The sequence below is a fragment of the Ruditapes philippinarum genome, unplaced genomic scaffold (assembly GCF_026571515.1).
Source record: "Ruditapes philippinarum isolate M1 unplaced genomic scaffold, ASM2657151v2 ctg1916_1_1_1_1, whole genome shotgun sequence".
NCBI classification, from domain to species: Eukaryota; Metazoa; Mollusca; class Bivalvia; order Venerida; family Veneridae; genus Ruditapes; species Ruditapes philippinarum.
This window is the reverse complement of record NW_026858937.1, coordinates 212495-237323: the sequence shown is the minus strand read 5'-3', so window position 1 is coordinate 237323 and position 24829 is coordinate 212495. Positions and strand designations below refer to the sequence as shown.

The window sequence follows — 24829 nt, the reverse complement described above, 5'->3', positions numbered from 1 at the left end:
GTTGATATGTTATTTTCTTTCAGTACTTTCTTTACTTTATAAACTGAGTGTAGGTATCATAGTTATTATATATAATAGTCTTGCTTTCACATGATCATAACGTTAACATGTTTAATATTTCATTGGTTGGCATAAAATTAGAGCCAGCTGAAAAGTATCTTATTGGCCGTATAACCTGTCAATTATAAAAGTGCTCTGTCATTTCACGTTTTGTAATGTTTTGCTAATAAAGATAAAAAAGAAATAAGAAAGAATTTATTATTTCCCCGATAATTGATCGGTCTTACATAAATTAAATGAAGGTAAGCATTAACCAAATTGAATTTCTATCAAGATCGGCGCAGCCTCTAGATACCGTAGATTTTGTAAATGCTTATTAATGAACACGAACGAATTTAGTTTTTTATTTTCTTTAGTCGTTTTACTAGACTTATTTACAGTAAGCCTATTTTCCCATAAAATGTCGCATAATTGTTTTACATTTTACCATTTCGAATGCATTTATGTATGGTTCACAAATTTTTAATTATATTTTATTTGCTTAAATACTTTGATATTTTCAAACTGACGAAATCTAGAAAACACTATAAGACTTAGTATTTCACAACGTCATTTCATTACCTTTTTTTCTTTCTTTAAAATTGTATTAATGTAAGTAAAACTTTGATACAGATAAGTTCTGTCATAGGAATAAAGTCTACAATTTAAATAGAAATGTACCAGTAGGGCATTCTCTGGCATAATACGATCGTGTTGGTCAAGTGTAATATAAAGTATATCTTTATCAATATCCTATTCATTATATATCGTGTTCAAAAGATTACATGCCATGAACAGCATGACTTTTCTTATTGATCAAATCTATAGTTCTGAACCGTCTAACCCTCTGGTTCAGAAAGTGACATTCGTACTGTCTGAACAGGCTTTATACTGTAATATAACTCCATTTTCGTATTTCAATATTAAATCCCTGATACTTAAACCTCTTGTTTAGGATGCAAAAAAGAGAAAATCAATTGCAGTTTAGGGCTAAACAAAGAAAGGAATGAGATTCCATGTCCCAAATGTCCTAAAATAACTCACATTGCAGGAAAGGTATTTGGTATCTTTTTTTACAATTGAAACAGCTTGTCACAAGTTATATTCATATTAAACAAGTAGATATGACTTTAAAAAGCAAAATAATAATATATTTTATGGACTTTTATTATTTCAGGAATAACTAATAGTAAGTGTATTTTCCACAGAGAAGGTTTCGTATCAATCCTAATGAAGTGTATTCATAATCATGTTTTTTACACTTAGTATTAAAACCATATTAATGTAAGATATTTCAACCATTGTACGAATTTTCAAACGTTGTATATAAATTTTACTACGCTTATTGTGTTATACTCGTATATGTATTCGGACAAGAAATAAATATAGATCATCAAGGAAAGGGGTCATTTATGAACGAATCCCCAACAATTCACAGCAACACGTGGCAATCTACACGGAGCCCAGCATGATATAAGCTGTATATGTTGATACTTTAATACTGTATGAAACAGTAAAACAAGATTTAATGTGGTATATCATAAATGTAAATGTGACAAATATTATACCAATGAGTGATACAATAATTATACTTTTAAATCAGATTGTTTTTATTGCAATAGATAAATATATCTCTATGAACATGGTTCAGTAAACAGAATGGTCATTGTGCCTTTTTACCTCTTCACATTATCTATATAAAAATTGTCTATCAGGAGTAGTACCTGTTCGTGCATATCGACATTTTTCAATTAAATTTTATCTGTGCTTGAGTCAATGTTTCTCCACTATCCTGTTGATTAATATTTGTTATCACACACCCGTGCCGATTGTTGTGACTCCGTAAAAATGGTATTGCACGGCCGTGCATATGTTTTGACGTGACATCATTAGCGTTATATAAACATAGTGCAAAGACGCGCTAAATGTTAGCGTTAAGCTATAGGCGCGTCAATTAGAAATGACTCTTTTTTCACTTTAAACGGGCTATATTATGGGTATGTGATAAATAGAATATTTAATTCGTGTAAGCCCATTACTGAATTTAACGATGTTATTTATGTCTTTAAATTACGATATTAAATCTATTTTCGTGCAGTAATGACTAATTATTACATGGAAACTATTAAAACTATTAGAATATTACATTACGCATAATAATTCATCAAAGTGAAATGCTTGAATTAATCGCATCTTCTCTTATATTTCCGGTATCTTCTTATAAGTCTGTCAATAGCCGATTTTAGACTAATGTAATATTAAATTAAAATGATTTCCAATTAATTTTACACATAGAAAATCATAATGCATCTTATGCTGCAAATAGTAGAAAATTGAAAAAGCAATTCTTACTTCTAACGCTTGTTTATATTTCTGAACATGCACAAATTAATACAATGTAATAATGCTAAAAAATCTCTTTATTTCATCACAATATTTTCAATTAGTTTCGATCCATTACGACGCAATTTACCTCATAACTTACTACAATAAACCTCTTTCAATACAAAATGGCAAACACTTTAGATGAGAAATATTATAATATAACATAAAAACAACAATTTATACAGATAAAAGTGTTTTATTGACAATATATGCCGTTATGTTTCCGATCTGATCATTATTATTCAGTCAATGACCTTAAAGGGAATAGTGTGTCTCATTGGAATTGCATTTTCATCAAAATAAATATTACTTTCGTATATTGTAAGAGAAAAATGATTAAAATGCATATTTGAGGTTGATGCTCTTTACATTCAAATTTCAAACATGCTGAAAATATAAGAAGTGGATATTTGAAATGTATCTGCCAGTGTTTTCCAAACTTCCGAAATACAATCCTATCTGTCATAGGTATATATTCGTATAAAGACTGTTTTATAAATTATTATATATATCCACCTATTTATATTTTATTCATATCATGCATTTTCTTCGTGAAAAGCAATTTGTTATTGAGTTTGTTAAGCGACTAGTATAGCAATGTGAAGGCATCAGTTGCCAGTCAAATACGGCGGTCCACATTGAGCGTATATATTTATACGGCCTGTCATTACATCCTCTGTCTATTGTCTTTACAATATTAAGACTTTTGAGGGATTCATTTTGAATACTTGTTGGTTCAAATTTATAACTTACTTCGCACGGGCGATGGCACAAGAAAAATTCTATATATAACCATCGAAAAGTAACAATTATAAAAAGATTGGGACGACCATAAGATATTTTAGGCAGATTTATAATTTAGTTATATCAACTGTTGGTCAATCATCATTATATCAGCCATTCTTAAGAAAGGTATAGTCAACTCAGCATAACTTGACAGTTGACACTGGAAAAATGAGCATAATGTATTTTACATATAAATCAATGTTATCCACTAAAATAATTGAAACAGGTAAGGCAGAAGCGCAAACTTGACAACATCAGTTTATTATATTTCATTTGAGATTAACTTTTAAATAAGATTACAGCGAAACCCCTAAGCACCGGGTTAAACATCATACAATTTATTGAATATTTAATATATCAAGAAAAAACAAGATTTTTTGAAATTATGAGGTTGGGATGAATTATTTAAATTCGGATTCATGAATGACTATTGCTTAGAATTATTATAACAATGTTAGTCTTTTTGATAAACATTTTATTCGCTTTAATGTTGCGATGTTAACATGATATATTTGAAACCACGTAGCAATATTTACGGTTAATATTTTTAATAGTAATGCATGCAAATATACATTATACGACACAATAGAAAGTACGATAATGATTTTACATTAATCGCTAACAAATAAACAGCAGAAATTGATATTAATAATAGTTCAACAAAGAATATATATATATATCATAAATTGACCAATGGTAAGTAAAGAAATCTAGCAATTATTATCATAACAGGTACAACAAGAGAGTGAAAATATGAAACAATCATCTAAATCACATCATATGCTCTCCAATAAAGAAGTGGTATGTTGATTGTAAATTAACCTTTGCCTTACCTGTTCAGAAAAATTTGCTCAGAATTATTCTTGTACCGTTTAAAAACAAGTAATGTGCCAACGGGTAACTTTACAAAGTTTACTTCAAAGTAAAAAACGGAAACCTAAAATAGAACACCAACAGCAAAATAATTAAGAAAATAAGTCATTTGGTAACTGATATCTTCAGTGCAACAATTTCTCACCAGGATTATAAACGAACGCATTCTTAATACACACAGTAATAATATTATATGATATATCAATTTATGAGAACAAGTTTCATTAGCACTGTTGCACAAATCATCGTCATCACAACATTTATTACGAATATAAACACGTGATGTTTTTAATTGTTTAGTGCAATTTTTAAAATCATTTCTTTCATTATCAAATGACCTTAATATTGTGAACAGTTTTAAACTGTCAAACTTCATAGGATGACCACTTATATTGAGTAAATTAATTATATGCCCTAACAAATTTGCTTATATTATGTTATACCCCTGTCGTCTTTCCGTCCGTCGTAGCATTTTTACTTACAAGATAACAACTTGATGGTGATGCTTTTGAAACAACAACTGTATATATATATGAAGGTTCGTCAGCTATAAAAGAAGATTGCTTTTTGAAGGAGATAATACTTAATTTAATTCCAATGTCTTACAAATGATTCATCCTTACTAAATAAAAATACTTTCGGGCATATAATGCTCCGCCCAGCGGTGCTCTTGTTTATACCTGTAGTAATTTGCAGATAAAAAATAATGCACTGGTATCTATAATCTTTTCTGACAAATGTATACATAACAAATATATATATACTAAATAATATGAACTAATATTTGTATATTGAATTCATTTTTCTTGCACCATACATGTAGCCCAACGAAAGATTGAGTATTTAATTTAATAGAGATTGGGTTAAGAAACATTATAAATACTCGTACAACAACTTCATTTAAAAAGAAGATAGCTACCACAAAACTCGGAACAAACAAATTTTTAAGACAAAACATTTTTATTCACTAAAAAACAATGTCATTTTGTCACATTGGTAGAGTTTAATGCAGTTCGCATATAGCAATTGAACTTTAAATGCTTTTCTGGGGCTTACATTGTCCTTAAAAGAGGTCTATTTTTCGCAGTTAATAGGTATTTTTGACTTGAAACATTGTGGTATATTGAACAGCAACAATAAATATACAATTTCATTATTTGTCAAAAGCATTGGCAGGACGACCCTACAACAGGCATGTAATAAATTTAAACATTATATTCAATATTTTTTTCAAATAGCTACTCATAGGAAGAATTCTTTAACAAAGTTAACAGTATTTTTCTAACATCGTTTTGGAAAAAAGTACGTTTTTGAGAAAACTGATAAAATGCGTATTCATGCCAGTGTCATAGTTTTATTATCATTATTTTCACACCATGATTTATGTTATTTCATGTTTAATATAACGCATTTGTCTTTTACATTGCTAACATTGTCTTTTATACAGAAAAGATAAAGATATAGTTCAAAATTACAAAACAGTACAATTTCGAGTCAAAATCAGTTTTATTCTTTAAATTTCAAAGGAAATGTATTTTCCCTTTGCTCAGTAACAAAACATTTACAACAATATAACTGTGTTTGTAAAAGAAAATATCCTTTAGCTGTCAGTATATATGCATTGTTTTAGTTTCTTAGTTTTGCTTAAAAATTTACAAATATTTAAAACATTATACAGCCTAGAGAAAAAATGACAAACCAAATGTGATTTCATTACTGGCTTAACCCGTTATCTAGCATGAATCTGAGGCGAGGGAACCATATCCATAATGACCCTATTGTATATTTAAAGTAAATATCTTATGTCTTATATATCCAAATAAATATATTTCATTTCAAAATCGGGCATAACGTTATGAAATGTCAAAATCTGAGCAGGCCTAGAATAACAAAATTTTCAAAATTCAAAATTAAAGCCAAGTTTTTGTATTATATTTTAATCGGCAAATTCAAATAAAGGTGCACAATAAAAACTGCACACACAGAACGTACTGTTTTTCTTTAACGGAAATAAAACTAAAATAACACAATGAAGCGAAACTATTTACACCAGTAACTTATTGAAGACTTTATGAACAAAAACTGTAAATAAAGGATACCTAAACTTGAGCAGATAAACAGAGTGGAACGTTTTAAATTTTAAAGTCGATAACCTTTTTCAGAGATTGCCAGACACAGAGTATCTGGTAACAAATCATGTGACATTGATAACATGGACTAAACAGGGCTTTTCTTTTGTACATTTCCCTGACTCGCTACGATCATTGTAAAGCAGGGGAAAGTCAAAGGATCGTTTAATGGCCTTGCTCTAGGAACTTTTGAAAAATCACAAGTGATAGTAAATAAGCTAAACCAAAGTGCTTTAAAAACACGAAAACTTACCTGTATATTGCAGATACAATAAGAAAGCATTGATGTTTATTGGACTATTTACATAATGGGTGAAAAATTTTAATGTGAGAATAAAATGTGCCAGGCGCAGTGTTTTGCTGTTTTCAGATAATGTTCCATCTCATCGTCATGACGTGAAACTACTTGTATCAAATCCAAAACTGTTGTACCTACCTGCCAATACTATATCAAAACTTCAGCTTTATAACCAGGCCATTATTCAAAACGTGAAGCAGATCTACAGTCAACTTGACATTATTGTAAGGAAGTATAAGTTGGCTTGTGTTGCTTTGTACATTAATTTTAGAACATTATAAAGTATATGTGCGGCTAGTTTCTAAACATCGTTCCTGGAGTACTAGACTACCTTCCTCCGCGCTAAACTACCAAAGCATCTTCCGGGGATCGAACCCACGCCAGAGAGGTAACTGGATTAGAAGTCATCGACTCTAACCCCTCGACCACGGAGGCGGTTGTGACATAATTTGAGGAACATGGAAGAAAAATGAAATGTGCATGGCTATCGTGTGAACATTTCACCAACATCATGGTAGAAATATGTTTTTTTTTTTTAAAAAGAAAATGAAGATAAGAAAAAATCCTTAAATGCTTTCACATTATTTTATGAAAAATGATTAATTGCAATAAAGTTATATGAAATGAATGACTTTTTAATTCATGCCATCTTATCCATGTCCCTTGTTCATTTACATTGTTTAAGAATATAAAGAAGTTGGACAGGCTATTAGGCCTACGCTCTCTGATCAGATCATTCCGCGATTAAGACCATTTTAGAGCAGTCCCATTGGCGGTCTTAATTAATTGAGGATTTTCGCTGTACATGTATATGTTTTATAGTTCTTAATAAGCAGTTTAGTAGAAATGAACTTTTTCATTACCACAATGGTAACATATGTAGTTATCTTATTAATTCTTGTTGATAAAATCAATTGTAAATACAGGCATATATGAATATGAATATGTAACAATCATGACGAGTTACGGCCATTTGCAGGAACGCCATTTGGAGGTAAACATACTACGTAAACAATACGTTGCACTAGAAACTATTTTTTAAGGTTAGTTTTTTTCTATTATTTTGTTGTAAATAATAATGCGAGTATTCCTTTGATGTAATTTAAATGAAATGTTTAAATAGTTGCTACTACAATGTTTTAATTGACATTATTTGTAATGCAGACTATATGATCTATATAACATTATTATGCAGGTGCTCGTTTCTGTATAATTGTATTGTAATATGATAAGCCAGCCATAAAAAGCCGTAAGAGGGCGTTGTTGTGCAAAACATATTTAAGCAGAGGTATTCAAGGTGAGTTTAGTTGGGTTACTGGAAGTCAGATTGTCAACATCTAATCTGGGAGCTTTGAAGTTATACCTGCTATATATTGTCTGTTATCCGTGTTCCTTAGGGGGCAACGCTACTAGAGAGGATTGCAGGCTTTTATATGGTAGAAAGTAAACCGGGTTTCAGGATATTTGTTGGATAATTGTTTATAGATAAATAAAACAGAAACATAGAAAATGCGAGCATAGAATAATAGATAGTATAATAGGTATGCATCGTGACGTTATAATATGTTAGAAAGGCATTGAGACTAGGCACGTCTAGGATTTGGGATTGTTAACAAATTGTTTATTGCTTATTTAATTTTTGTATAAATCAAGTTGATTTATTTATATTCCAATCATTTTGAAATCATTGGTCTTCAATCATTGAGGTAAGGAAACCTAGAGGAAAATTATTAATGTAATATATTGAATACAAATACGTTTATTTAAGCTCGGTACACGTTACAAATAATTGACAATTGACATTTTTACAAACGACCATTAATATGGGCTACACATTTATCATTTATATTCAATCTATCTACAAATTAACAACTCAGCATATCTTGTCAAAATATGCGATTGTAAGGTTTCATTGAAAACAATATTGTCCTTTTTGAATGTTTTGACCTATTTTTGTCAATTATGTCACTGGTACGATGGTCACTATGCATAGAAAACTTCATCTGAAAAATATGGTACTAATACAAAAAAGGCAATGAACAAACACATTAGACATTTACAAACAAAATGTATGAAAGAAATACATTTGAAAGATACACCATTATTTGTAAGCCTATACGAATGTTTAACATACGGTAATACATGTAATTATCTTTAAAAGAGCGTAACTCAAGTTCCCAAATTAAAGTCCGTCACGGTGTATTGTAAAGGTACGATAGCGTCTCAGATAGCATAAATATACACTAACCTTTGTTTTAAACTTCATTTTTACTTCACATTCGTTCTAAACAAGACAAATATGTTTTTTAAAATTACTCTTATTGTACTAGGACTTCTACAGTGTTCCGAAGCACATGCTGGAAAATCAGAGAGTGTTGCATTGTACGAAGCTGTCAATAAATTGTTGAATCACGCTGAATTGGATCTTCAGGATGCAAAAATTGCTGTACTTATTGACGCTCTAAAAGGTAATAATTTCAAATATCAAATTAAAATTGATCAAGACATAGGAAAGGAAATAGCATGATATATCGATATTTGGGCAGCCTCGGGCTTAAATAAGAGATGGTTTAAAATGTAAAAAATATACTTTTGGTACAGGTTTACACAGCTTTGAACAAACCTTGACCCTCTAAGCTATTGATACCTATGAAAATCGTATTTAATATTTGTTAAATTGTATTTAATTTGCATGAACAAGGTAATGCTTATTTTTTTAGGTGCAAAGACCGGTGTAGATGAAAAGGAAGAAAAGGTGAGACAAAATGGTGTGGCAAATACTTACACACGTTGGGGGCGAAAAACCTGCCCAGACGGAGCTTCTTTAGTTTATCAGGGTTATGCAGCTGGTGGAATGTACCATGAAACCGGTGCAGCTTCAAATTATCTGTGTCTTCCTAAAAATCCCGACTGGAAAAATCATTCGCGGACACCAAAATACTTTGGTTTAATTTATGGCGCAGAGTACGAAAGTTATGATACCATGTTTGACAGTTTGAAAAACGACGAGGTTCCATGTGCAGTTTGTCGCGTTCCAAGAACAAACATCATCATGATTCCAGGAAAAAATACATGTTTTGATGAATATAAAGTCGAATACGAAGGATACCTCATGGCTGGACATCCTAAACATAAAGCTGCATCAGAATATGTTTGTGTCGATGGTGAACCAGAACAAACAAGTAACTCCGTGAATGGTAATGAAAATGGAAAGCTGTTCCATTTTGTCCGAGCTGTATGCGGATCATTGAAATGCCCGCCCTACAAAACCGGAGACGATCTCACTTGCGTTGTCTGTTCTTATTCTCCGTAGAGTAGTTTGTACGTCTTTCTATCTGAAATCATTACTTTATATACATTATGTGGAACCTATCAAGTGATAAACATATTTCCATGTACTTGTTAATATTAAGAATTTCCGAATATCTTGTTATATGAAATAGAAGTATAACTTACGCGCAACTGAACGTTTGTATTTTTAAGTGCAGATTTATGATAGGCAATACAAAACTCCTTTAATCAAAACAAACTAACTTCATTGTTAGTACAATTAAATTTAAAAAGTAAGATACAAACCAGGAACAGAAACAGCTGAGAAACATCGCTACAGCGAAATGATAAACAAGATTAATTAATCTAAAAAGCAAATTAGCTGTACTTAACCAACGGATATTAAACAAATGAAATAGCAAAAATAAGTATTGCCACACAATTTGGAAAGATAAACTGATAGCATACAATAATGTTTGGTTTTGGTGTTGTTTTTTTATAGCTTGGTATTTGTTTTTAGAAGCGGGTTTTTTTATCTTAATGTTTTCCTTATTTCTTGTCAATCGTCATACCTAGAATATCTTAGCAAAAATTTACAACGTTACTTTTTCGAATTATTATTACAATTTCCAATTAGCTAAACACCTAATGACCGACATAGACATGACCTTAATGAAGCAAAGCCTTGGATATATAAAATAATTATTATCAGTTTTACTCATATTGCCTTTAAGGTTAAAAGTACACCACATTGTACATGATCTTTTAATAAAAAATTAAGATAGGATAGGCAGAACAGTAATCTTAATTCATTTCTTGGTGAGGTTGTCAATATTCTAATGTGTCTAATTATTGTTATTTTTATATTTTTCTTTTAAATGTTTTATAGCTGTACAGTAATGCTGATTTTGTTTTCTTAATGTATAGTCCTTTTTAAGCAGACACTCTTATGATATTTTATTTTTTATTCATCCTGTCGATTTATAGTTAATTTAAAAAGTAAAAATATTAGGCAAACTAGTAATATCCATTTATAACTCGGTGTGGTTGTCAATTGTAGTGTGTCCAATAATTATTATTGTTATCTTTTTTTTTATATTATCCCACATTGCATTTTGAGTGTTTTTTGAAATTAAATGTAATCAAAAGACAAAATTTCACCACAGGAAAGTGCATTTATATGGAATAAGTTGATTGATACAAATTCTGTCCCAAAGTTTTGCTATGTTAATGACGCTGTAATTTTAACCCGTTGCAACGTTTAACTTTGTAAATATTGACTTAAATTTTACACACATCCGTTCACTGGTTGCAATTAGAGCCATTGGTTGCGGGCAGAACAGTTGTGTTATTTAAGAAATAATATATCCGAAACAGTGCTTTTATCGCTCAATAACATCACTGTTTGGAGTTCGGATGCGAGGAATTATATCACGAGGGCGTAACCCTCGTGATATAATGATGCGCATCCGAACGACACGTCGCATTTTTTTGGCTACGTCACATGTATAATGATAACGTCACATGTCTAAATATCGAACGTCAACAGTGACTTTGTTGCATAATAACATACACTTTCGGTTCTTCTGTGAAGGACACAAGGACTTAATTTTATAGTCCAAATGTTTGGAATTCTTTAAAAACAATTTTAAAATTTGAAATATTGTCCTTAATGCAATGGTCTCTATATATACGAGTATATTACACGATAAACGCACAGTTTGTGTATATTTGCATGTAGAAAGAATATTTAAAAAGAAAACATTCTGTTCTGTATTTTATTAACAAATATTCTGATTTAAAACAACAACAACAAAAAACATTAAATAGTTAGTTTATGATATGAGAAAAGACAGAAAAAGGTCAAGTTCAATATAATTTATTTTAAATATTTGTTCATAAAGTCATATAATATATTTATTAGAAGATATTTAAGCCGTTTTCTATAAAAACCTAATGTTTTTTTCATCGAATGGTATGATAATACTTATTTCATGATTGGCGGAAACCACGGGTGTTATGATACTTTTGCAAAGCTAAAAACACACATTAAAGAGCATTATTGATAATTGTTTTCATGGTAATCAATGAAATATTGGCTAGATTCGTTCGCCCGGGGGCACCGCACCGCACAGATAGCTTCAACATTATTCATTAACAGTCAGTGAGATTTTTGAACAATACGTTATAAACAATTAAATAAATCATGAGTGGCTAAGCACTATACGTACATACGAATTTCACTTATCATTTCACTGCATTATGTTTTATAACTTTAAGCGCATTAGACGACCTAGAAAATTATTGTTGGACATGAACGATTTGAATACCTACGTGAAGAAAAACAAAAAAGTAAACAATGAAGCCTTTTTTGGCTATTTTTTGAAAGAAGGTCAACAAATGTTGACGTGACAAATCATGGGCATATAATGCTGTAGATAAAATTGTTGTTCAAATGTCCTCCTTCTAAATAGAGAAAATAAACAATGCAAAATATGTAAGTAAGTTGTTGATCATATTGCAGATAAGAAACGTTGTCTTAAAACTTATCTATGTACACATTGCTGTATTGAGGCTAGGTTGTTTTGTTTTTATTATTAAACATATAAACCCCAAAATGTTATAAAACAACGATTCTAGTTTTGTTACTTAGATCTAGATATAGAAAAAGGCATTATATAAAAAAGTACAAATATATTTGAAACTTTATTGTGCTTTATGTGTGTGAGAACCAAAAAATCAATATTCATTTAATATATATGAAATGTTGTGACTATGTATAAATACAATTAAGTAAGTGGCTACTTCAAGTCTATCATTTGACATGAAAAGTACCATTAAATTGTACATAAGAGAACATATAATTTAGTTAATAATAGTTGTGTTGTTTTAATTTTTTGTTGCTTTTCCTATTATTTTCCTTGTTCACTCCTTAAACATTTATATTTTTCTCAAAAAGGATTTTGGAAACCGGTGTGATAATTTTAAATTAGTTTGCACTTTTTGAATTAAACATTTAAATAAATAAATCCTAAACGAAGACAATTTCAATTACAATAATTGACAACGCTTGATTACATCGTAAGGCATAAATTTATTGGTGTCGTTGTTCTTTATTTTTATTCTGGAATATAGATTTATTGGGGAAGTTTATGATAACCTTAAATAAGGATGTTTAATTATAATCACAATTCAAAAATAAAGTATAGATGGTAGCTTACATATTGAATTTTGATGGCTTTTTTTTGTCTACTGTAGTACCCTCTTTAGGTAGAGCAAACTTAAATATGTTGTTTACCTTAGTTTACCTTAAACTAGGGAATAATTAAACAAAGATATAGATCAGGAAGCCAAAACGTAAACTTCACTTTAGCAAAACTTCGTATCGGCGAATGAAAAGAATAACAAGTAGCCTGTCAGATATAGATCAGGAAGAAAGAAGCTCAAGGTACATCTTTACAGCTATGATGTTTGTAGGCAAAATACAGTTAAGAACTGCGTAGAAAGAAAGAAAATTAGAAGAAAAATATACATTTCGATATATCCCATCATACATTCAATCAAAGGGTTTTTTTAATCAATGTATGATTAACAAATAAAGATAATGTAGACAGTTACATGTAAGATTATACATCTATAATACATGTATATTTAAACGTAAATGATCTCAATACATCAATGATACAAATGGTCTATTTAACGGCCACAAATATTTTATTTAACAGTGTATTTCTATATCCATTTCTTATCTTTTAGTAATTGACACTAAAACATTCTTACAACTTGCAAAAGGAAATAAAGATTGCTAGAGTTCACTATATGATAGCGAATACATGCAGATGCTAAGAGTAGGTATGTCATAACTAAGTAAAGATTAAAACAAATAACATATTGATATGTACAAATAATTGAAACTTTCCTGGGTGTCTAAGCAAAAAATTACTAATTAAAACTAAAATAACTGAAGCATAAAATTAAAAGTAACGTCGCTACCATGCGTAAAATCGGTTTAAAACTAAGAATACCAAAAACACATATATAGCATTATAATAAAGCGTCTAAGAAAAATTGTTCATATATCTGCTATATAAAAAGTTTTCTGATGCTTTAAAACTTTAACTTCGAGTTTCATTTTTACTTATTTAGGCAGTAATAGTATTTCAACTTATGTCAATCAATTGCAGGTATAAGTAGCGGCTTTTGTAAAACCATTTTCGTTCCGAGAATTTTTCATGCAACTACTTAGCAAGTGACGTCACGGTCTTTTTGACACGCAACGATGACCACTTACCGATGTCCACTTACCCAGTTTACGACATGTCTGAAGGCCTTTTTGCTTCATTATAAATATAGATACATGTGCTGTGAAGAGTTGACAAACAGACCTTTATTATACTGTCCATAAAATGTGTTACAGCACTGGTATTTTAAAACGCTTTAACTTCTTGTTTATCACAGCTTTGTAGTAATCATCGTCATTTGAAATTCTCTACTTTTTAAACTTGTCTTTTGACGTCTTCACAACCACTGATCCTTTTGGATTAGTTTTATCCATTGTTGTTTTCGTTTATTAAACACAGTTTCTTTATCTCACCCATACCCATATTAATGTTACACACAAGGTTTCCAAAATATGGCCTTACTTGCAAATGTTTCAAAATTCTGCTTATGCCGTTGCTAGGAGGCGTGGACGGTACGTTGCACTTTCCAGTACTCTCCATGAACTGGCTTAATTAAACCGAAACTGAACCAGTTTAAAGTTTGTCGGTTTAGGCGTTTGTTGGGAATCCCGGTTTTGTTGTCGTGTTGTTGTTGTTGTAATTAACGGCATGCTTAAAAACTCATTTTAGTAGGTAGCAATTTAAATGAATAAATGTTGTCAAAGCAAACGGTCGTTTTGATTTTAAAGAAACATAAGTAGTGTAAAATAATGTTATTTTAACTATCAGTAGCTATGTTAAATAACCAGGTACTTCCCATATGTTTTGTACCGACAAAAGTCTTCAGGAAGTGCCACTACCAATTACTTTTCCAGTTTTTAAACAGAAATATATCAGTACTATAGTTTATTTCTTTTTTCTTTTGATGATTGATAAGATTTGTCTATGTTAGACAGCGAAGAAAGTAATACAAAATGTGGAACACATATGACTTGGATGATAAAAAATGAACATGCATTGTTGTTGTTTTAAGTCAGAACATATACTCCGTGACAATTGCATGGAGGAAAATAATCACCACTCTGTGCTTCGAAATAAGCTTTTTAAGGTCATGACTGGCGACATGTCTGGCGTCTGTACTCCACGGCAAAATCTGTGACATATATAGTCGTCACTAAAAGTATTCATGTGAGTAGAACATTTGGCATGTATCAATATAAATTTTGATATTGATAATTGAAATAAAACATGTTGAGGACAAATGTTATAAATTAGTACACTCTCTTTTAAGAAATCATTTCTATTTTTTTAATTTTATTTTCTTAAAACAAAATTGCATTCGGGCGTATATTGCCATGCCTTTGCGGTGCTCTTGTTTTTTCAAAGAAATGTATTTCCTTTAAAATGAGCCAATGTGTTTATTTACTTAAAATGTGTCGTCTTTCATTGTCAAAAACCAGACGTATTGACATATTTGATACATCCAATCCTTTCTCTGCTGTTGAACCTTCCTTTTTGCTGGTTGTTTCGTTATCTTGCTGAGTGCTGTATGGATGATAGGTATTGTATTACTGCGTATCAATTATATTTATATCCGAAGTCATGCTGATCTTATTCTTTTTTTTTTAAAAAAAAATCTGATATGTCAGCAATTTCTCGTTTTGAGTATTCTACTGTATGGCTATGATGGTTTTAATGGCAAATAATGTTTTGTTGAGACAATTGATTTCAACTACGTACTACAAATTAACATAAACAAAATACAATACACAATACTAATTCAAAACAACTTTAATCGTTACAAAACAAACATGTTAGCAAAATAAATAACAAAACTTAAAGTTGAAACATGTGTATAACATTTTCATCAATGTACACGTTGTTGTTATTTAGAGGTCAGTGTTTAGTCTCTATAGCTATTATGAAATCATTTGCATAATTCTTATAATTTGGAAACTTAAATATAAAGAACACTTATATTATATAAAAGCGTACACATACAATCCATTGTGCTGTTTCTTATGATTATTTTGGAAAATGAATATAAAGAAAGGTATAATGATAACCTTAAACACATTGAGGTAGTTTTTTTATTGCAGTATATTAAAGAAACTGTCTTAATATGTGTAGTTTAGGTCTGAAGTTAACATGAGATAAAAAAATGCATCCCTTTATAAATTCCGAGAGCGTAGATTTCATCATGTCCTACCCTTCCCCAATAACAAATTATGCTCTTTGTTTATTGTGGTTCAGTTCCCCTTTCAAAATTCCATTTCATTAAGTTCCGCCCATTGTTTTCTCGTTTAGGTAGGGCACACTTGGGACCATACTCCGCTTTTCATGGAATGGCACTGCTGTGTCACATTGAAGGTTCCATGATAACCGCCGTATGAACACATCTGCGGATGTCTTTAAATTCAAAATTTCACCATTTTTCGTGTTTTAATGTTGAATTCTGTTAAGCCGGTACTAGGGGGCGTGGACGGTAACTTGCACTTTACAGTACGTCCACGAACAGGCTCAATCAAACCGAGCTCACAACATTTTCAATTTTGTCGTGTTGGGCTTTCTTTAGGGATTCTGTATTTCTCTATTTTGATAATAATAAAAATACATTTATAATCAAGAAGTTGAATTGAAATGTTCTTTGCGGGTATGGAATGTTTTCTGCGGGTATACCCTCTTTAGCTAAATCAATTTTTAAAATATATTCTAACTTACACTGTTTGTTTCAAAAATAACAACAAAGATATTGATCAGGAAGTCAATTTTAAAATAATTCTTTAATTTCAAAACATTTTTGTACTGGCGTATTACAATAACGATTAGTTATACGATAACAGATTAGTGTTAACAAAAGAAAGATGCTTACCAGGAAGCAAAGAATTTCGATGTATATTTTTGTACATGTCTACTGCGCAATTTATTTGCGAGATTACACAAGTTACGAACTGCGAACAATAAGAATGTCGATATACTAACTAAATGTTATTTTTCAATATATCCCGTGAATTCAATTGAAAGGTTTAAAATTCTTCATATCAAACAAGATTTTTTTTTACATTTTAAATAAAAATATGAATATTTTAATTCATATTATTTCGCTTGGTGATTAAATTTAATATATATATTAACCTCAGCATGTATTATTTGCTATTTAATGGTTCATCTTAGTTGACATGAAGAAAATATTGATTTTGAGACCAGTTCATCGTTTATAATGTCAAGGTAAGCTTATGCTAAATAAACGTTGTTAACATTGACAGACATGAATGTTTGTATACATTTGTAATTATTTTCGTGGGTTCTGTCCTAAACCTTTAAAAGCCTGGTAATATTTTCTTAACTGTTTTGAATTTGACATAACTAAACTATTAAACAAAACTATACTCTGGTATTTAAGCAAGACAATCAATGTCACCGCGGTCGTTTTCCTTAGATTTGAGATTTTCGCGCAGACAGACCAAAACGAGGATCCTAAAATCGACTATGCTAAGCGAGCCTCTCAAGTCTATTTTCCTTGCTTCAGATTTTGTGCTTTATATAATTGCTGTAAACAAGGACCCACAAATTTATGCAAGACTTAATTAATCCGCAATGGAATGTAACAGATTTATTTATTTTTAGGTACACTTTATATACAAAAAGTTATTTACCGACCCATGATGGCATCTCGTGATATTTTTCTTGGGTTAGAGCTTTGTGTATTGTACTGGTGGTAAAAACATCTGACTAAATGCTTTTGCTTATTTGCAACGGATCCGAATGAAAATTATGACTTGTTGGCCACTTGCGGAAATTTCTTTGTGAGTTAGAGCGTTGTGCCCTAATTTGTTGTACAATAGAACCACCAAACTAATGCAGTGCAGAATCAGCAATGGAATCAGACAATTTTTTCGAAAATTCATAGATTTTACACAATTAAAAAAAATCGTCGGTCCAAAAAGGCTACACATCACTGGCCTCTCACGATCATCTTACTTGCGTGAGAACTTTGAGCCTTATGTTGCTGTGAAGAAAAATTAATACAATCAACTTGATCATAACTCGATTTTCAAGTACATGGCGTCTATGTTATTAAGACTAACTGTGCAAGACACACATCCAGGGAATAACGTAATGAAACATGCATGTCTATGTTAAAACCAGTCAATCTTCTTTTCATGAAGCAGTTGTACCACTGTTTCGTGCGCGTTCGAAATCATAAAAACCTGGAAACAAAGTGATCTCTCGGAAACATTAATCCCAACAAAATTACAAGACAATTGCAAACTCGGTTGGAATAAGTCTGTACATGAGGGATAATGAATATGTGCAACTGCCCTCACGCTCCAAGCACCGGATTGAGCGGTACCCAATTATCAACACTTAATAGTGCTGACACCAATAATCCCGAATGACCAGAAAGATATAACAACACTGAAGTGAAGACCGCTGTTTCAGGAGGGTTGGGTTTCAATATATGGCCTACGAAACTTTCAGCTGATCTTAGGATAAATTGAAAGAAAAAAGAATGTTGACCAAATCTAATGCAAAAGCCTATTCTAAAAGGAATTACATAAATGGTGATTCAACATTTTGTTCGAAAAAAGGTGTTTATCTAACGAAAACTCGTATATTTTTATATACAAAAAAGTACATCCAAAAATAACTATGACAATCGGGCGTAGCGAGGCCATTTGGTTAGCACTTGGAGCAAAACGTTGCGGTATAGAAGCCTGTAATGTAATACAATTGAATGTCTGCAAAGAAATTAGGAAAAAAATGTGTTTTTCATTGACTGACACCAGAATATTGTGTTTTTCTCACGAAATTGCAAACATTTCCTTACAGAAATAACGAATCGCCGATAAAAAATTAATATGTCATGAAGGCTTCTCTTGTGAAATTTCCCTTAAGTTATAGCTTTCTACTTTATATTGCTGTAAAGAAGATTCTCGAATCTAATGCACTTGTTAAAGATCCTGTAACACATTATTTTTATGGTTTTATATACAAATTATGATGCTCAAATTAAGGTTTATCGATACTGTAAGCTTCAAAAAACATTATTTATAAAGATGTTACCGAATTTAATATTTCATGTAAATAAAGGGAGGTAATTAGAATTTAGTTTTCTATAAATTCTAAGTCAATTTTTCCAATAAGAAATGAATGCATATAATTTAATGATTACCTTAAATATGTACAAAAATTTGCAATACATATTTTACATATTCTTCCATGTTTGAAAATTGACAAATTTGCATAATTACATACATATATAATTCAATGAAGAGTGGTATGCAATTTCAATTACAAAACATACAGGATCTTTAACAACGTTGTACGACAAATGGTGCTTGAACGGTTGACCCTAAAAATTGACTTTGACCGATCAAAAAAAAAAATCCATGCCATATTTCCATGCAAATGCCTTAGAATGCCTTTGGTTGTTGTGAAGGACAGGAACCTCCAATCTAATAATTTTCCTTTTTTACAACAGAATAAGATAAAGGTTGTATAAGCGGTTCCAAAAAATGGGGTAATTTTTACGAAATTTCTTACACTTTATATACAAAGAGACCAGTTGCCTGTCAAAACTAACGACCATGCAATGACGGTCTTTTGAAACCATTTCCACCGTGTAATAGGTAACCGGAGTAAAATTTCAAGTTCTTATTTGGATCGTTGCTATACGTCCTGGCGATTTCAGCGTGTCATGGTCGTTTTTGGACCGTAACAAAGAACCTAAACTAATACAATTTACAATCTTCAACGAAATCACACATATGGTGTTATACTCTGATCGTTAGAAAATGTTGTTTCACACAAAAATTTTTACATTTAATTTAAATATATATGCACACATGTATAAATAACACAATTTTAAATGTTTAATTGCAGTTCTAAAAACGGCCATGCCATACAAAAACCTCCAGGTCATATTCCTTTGCCTAAAGCTTTGTGCCTTTTATTTCTAATACAATGTTTACTCTTGAATGGAATCACATAAATTAGTGCTTGCACGGTAGGCGTCAGAATATGGTGATTACAGTTGTTTTAAACTGATATAATAAACAAAAGGAAGCGAACGTGCCACAATCTTGAGGTTATTATCCTTTGGCTTTATATGGTTTCAAAGATGAAACTCCAAACTAATACATTTCTATCCCCAACTGAATTACATAGTTGGGATTTCAACTGTTGGCATTGGAAATGGTGTTTTTGTTTTTAATATTCTGTAATATGAGACACAAAGCTCTAGGTCAAGGAATATGGATTGGAGATTTCCACGTGGCTTGGTCGTTTTGGGCCGGCTATTTGTTTTCTTTTTTCTACATCAAGTGTTCACATTTAAGTATAGAAAAAAACAACACCATTTTCTAATGACAACGTTAAAATACCATTTGTGTGATTTCGTTAAGGATTAAGCATTCCTTTGTTTTGGAGGTTTTTCTTTTCTGGAATAGAAGATTTCCGTGTTGCATGGTCGTTTCCTTCGACATGCGATTTTTTTTCTAAAAGAAGAGTGAACAAAAAATCGTGAAAAACACAGTTAACCATTCAAATTCAATTTGTGTGATTCACTTTCAGAGTTCCTTTGCAGTAATGTAAGGTACAAAGCTGTAGGCCAAGGAATATGTCCTTGAGATTTCATCGTGGCATTGTCTTTTTCAGGACATTTGCTTATTAAAAGACGGCATAACTCTGTCAATAAATAGTTATCAGGCACAATGAAATTGTGAAGACACTCTCGCTCTTTATAGTTTTTATTTGTTATAATTGTTGACTTTTATATACTCAGGTGCCCGTTCGTGCCAGAAATAATGCACGGAAGGGCACCTGACGTTTTCCTCCACCAGTAAAGCTGAAACGTCGCCAAATGACCTATACTCTGTCGTTGTGACGTAAACCCCAAACAAAGAAACAATTAACTTGTATAAAACTACAAATAAATCATACGTACCGTACTTTCAATAGACTAAAAACTAAAGTAACAAATTAAAGCAAAACTATTTACATCAGATAGTTTGGAACAAACGACTACAAACAAAAAATACCTTAACAAAATCTGATGAACAAAGTGCCGCATCATAATTAAAACTGAAGGTCGAACATGATAAGAAAACTTTGGATCAGAGTTCTTCATAGATATGCTTTTAGACCATGCTAGATATGATCTACAAGACGCTAGAATAGCGATGCTTCTGGAAGAACTCAAAGGTGTTTTATATATTTTAAATATTAGACGATATAGGGTAGTTCTACTTTGGTGCATACAGAATTTATGCAAGGGGCACCTGAGGGATCCATTTACCAGTGAAACTTGCAATATGTCCGTAATGGTGTCGGTTAATTTAGAGAGAAAGTTTGAAGGCAACTTTGAAGTTCGACATGCTTATTGTCACATGTGTATATTCATTTTATTGTGTAATTTGAATCCACTTTGTGTATTACCTTGATAATGACCAATTATCATCTTGAAATTAATTATTTAACCTGTTGCAGATACATTTGAAATGATAGTAATTACATGGGGATATGTATAATCTGTAAATCAGTATATAACATTTTATTTGTTAATTCTTCTAACCATTTTGGTAAAATGAGAGCCCGCTTAGCTATTTGACATCTTTTAACCAGCATCACATCGAAGATGCATAAATAAAACAAATACTTTTATACTTATAGCGAATGAGATTGTTACAATTTTAATATAACATTTTATATAATTATACATTGAGTTGTTTTATAAACTTACGTGATAGTGTTACATTTTTTAAAGCGTCTCTTACATTTATGATTCGTTTGGAGGAAGCTGAAAATCATCATGTTGCAGACATTCAGTAAGAACAGAACTACTATGTATTTAAACTCGCCATTGTCTGTACTTATCCTTTTGCTTACATATTTTACTGTTTTTTAAATAAAGGTTACGTAAATATTGATGTTAGGATAACGTTAATGTCAATGTAAGACATAGGGCAAATAATCATCAAAATGAATAAGATAATAGAATTATATCATAAATCGTGTTTTTCCAAGTTTGATGTACAGTAGGGTGAACGTTTCAGTTTACACGCAAAACGCACGCTTTGGAAAAAACGCACACACGTTACACGCTATACGAACGAACGTTATACGCACGCTATACGAAACGAAATACGCAGACGCAAGCAAAACGATATACGCTAAAGGAAATACGCTAAACGATATACTCACGCTAAAATGCACGCAAAATGAAAACGTTTCTAAACCTTTAATAAAATATCCTTAAGATATAAGTTTTTATAACTTTAGCTAGGTCGTTTACCGATTTAATTAAATGATATCTAGCCAACCATGTATTTTAAACGGGTTTATGTTAAAGCAGTACTATGCACTCACCCTGGCACAAAATTATTTTTTGTCGTGCAGCATCAACAAATGAAAGCTATCATGCGCTAATATTAAAAAAATATAATTTAACCGACTCGTTTTTATGCGCATTTCTGAATTGTTTTTTGCTTTAGCCCAGGAATCTCTTAGATAGACGTTCTACAATATTGTTTGCTTATTACTTTCGTAAAGAAAGATAACTTCTTTTTATTCATGCAATGCAAACCAACAGAGTTATCTTTCCTGAGATAGATAAAGTTATAATATATTTTAACAATTTAAGATATTCAAGTTTTCAAAAAAAATGCCAGCACTACATTCGTAGACTTGTCAACAGAGGATGATATTATTTACCTTACATGGTTCGGCTATTCACCAGAAAGTAAAATATAATTATTTTTTTGTTTTCTATTGAAGCCAAACCTCTTCAGACTTTTTTATGTTTTGCAGTTGTCCAGACCTTATTGAAACGTTGTTTTAAATGACCACTATTTTTTATTTGGAATTTATTCGAACATTTTATGTTAAAATGGGTAAGATTTAATAATTTTGAGGTTAATATTACTCGGTTAAAGTAAGAAAACCTTGAACCCCCTGTCGTAAAAGTATGGAAGCACTGTAACACGAATGAGATTGAGACCGATACATGTGCGCGACACATGATTAAAGGCCATTTTTTTAATTTTATTTTTATACAATGTATTAAAAACTTGAACAAGACCAGAACAGTTAATGTCTTCGTACAAGTAAAATGCTAAAGTATTGTTATATGTTTCTTAAATCTTCGTTATTGCAAATGAAACATTCTGGAGGAAACTGTATTCATTTTGTTCATGATAGTAAAATAATTGTCAGTCTAAAATACTATTTGAAAATTATTGTTTGTGCTGATAAACTTATTCAAGCTGAAAAATTGACAATAAAAAATTGAGATGAAAATGTTAATCTGCCTGCTAGTTTTTGTATTTCAGAAAGTTAACATAATTCTGGAAAATGACAGTTCCCTTAAAAGTTGTAATATCTACAAAATAGACGGTACATTAAGCAATTTCATTTCGACATAATTATAAACTAGATTATTTCTCATGACTACCCCGCCAATACCGACTAAGGCATTATTTAATTTTCACGGTCGAAAGTATTTGAATAGAATTAACTTTGATATTATATATTGCTTCATTCTGAAATGACTTGTACTGTATAATTCCTTTTTTATTTTTTTGTATTCTTCTATATTTGTCTACATTTGTATATACATGCAGTTTAAGGTTTATGATTCTTTCAATTTGTCTGCAATTATATAACTTGTATTATAAAATATGAGAATGTGGCTTTAATAGTTGTAGCATTTCATCATTGATTGTGAAGAAAGATAACTTCTTTTTATTCATGCAATGCACGCCAACAGAGTTGTCTTTCCTGATGAAGTAGAATTTGAGGATATTTCAAATATCTTCCTATAGTCCAGTTTATTTGAAAAATACAAGTAATACAAGTACTACAAGGCTGTTCACGGGAAAGCAAATGTTTAAATATCTTTCATTATTATCTAATGAAGCAAAACCTGTTCGGGCTTGTTGATGTGTTGCAGTTGATAACAGCTAATTAAGATTTTATTTTGAATAACCAATGTTTTTGTACTTGGATTTGTGCGCTCATTTTATGTTATAAATGTTAAAATTAAAAAAGATATTTTAATTATTCTTAACGGAAAATATTCTCGATTAAGAATACCTTTACATGACATATAAACTTTCCAAGTATATAAACAATATCATAAAGTAAAAGAAGCACTGAACAATACAATTCATAAAAGATAACGTACATGTGAACGACAGATGGTAATACGCCATGTTGCTACATTAATCAAATTTATTTCACGACAAAACTTAATCATATCTGCGTAAACATCTAGATAACATTGAACACGATAATGAAAGATTGTTGGAAATAACATCTGTTCATATCAACATTGACAAGAGGCGACAAAAAAGTAAATAATAGCTATCATTTTCTGTTCAAGATGTATTAAACATATCAAACAAAACAATGAAACTTTAAACAAATTATATTACAAATTATATTCGCTATAAAAAGTGAAGTAGGCGTGACTTTTAAAATCTAATACATTTCTTTCCTACTTATTTATCGAGATAACGTGTCTTAGTTTTGGTGTCCTGCTTGGCTAATTTTCTGATGGTCCAATGTTGCTGGGGGAGGGGATGCGTTTACTAATGCCCCCCCTTCCTTGTATATTTTGATTTAATTTTACAAAATCATATCAACTAAAATGCCCTTTCAACATGGTTACATGCATTAAGATTAGAATAAAATTTTTCACTACAAATTTTATTAAAAAATTTTAAAAAGGATATAAATTATTTTTTTCTCTTAGCTTGATTTTGATTTCTCTCCCTTTCATTTTTATTATATGTTATTATATTCTAAAAAGCTCTGTTATTTTACAAAAATTTCAATCAAAACACTGTCTATTTTTCTTTTACATATACGTATTTCATATATTCAAA

The 24829-nt window shown here is 30.7% G+C and overlaps 1 protein-coding gene across 1 annotated transcript; it reads left to right on the top strand.

Moving 5' to 3' along the window:
* Positions 1–8702: 8702 nt before the first annotated feature.
* Positions 8703–10281, top strand: LOC132754731 (short-chain collagen C4-like). The gene is made up of 2 exons (XM_060745412.1): positions 8703–8978; positions 9231–10281. Exons 1-2 carry the CDS (start codon positions 8810–8812, stop codon positions 9821–9823), a joined length of 762 nt encoding a protein of 253 aa, XP_060601395.1. The 5' UTR covers positions 8703–8809; the 3' UTR covers positions 9824–10281.
* Positions 10282–24829: the final 14548 nt, after the last annotated feature.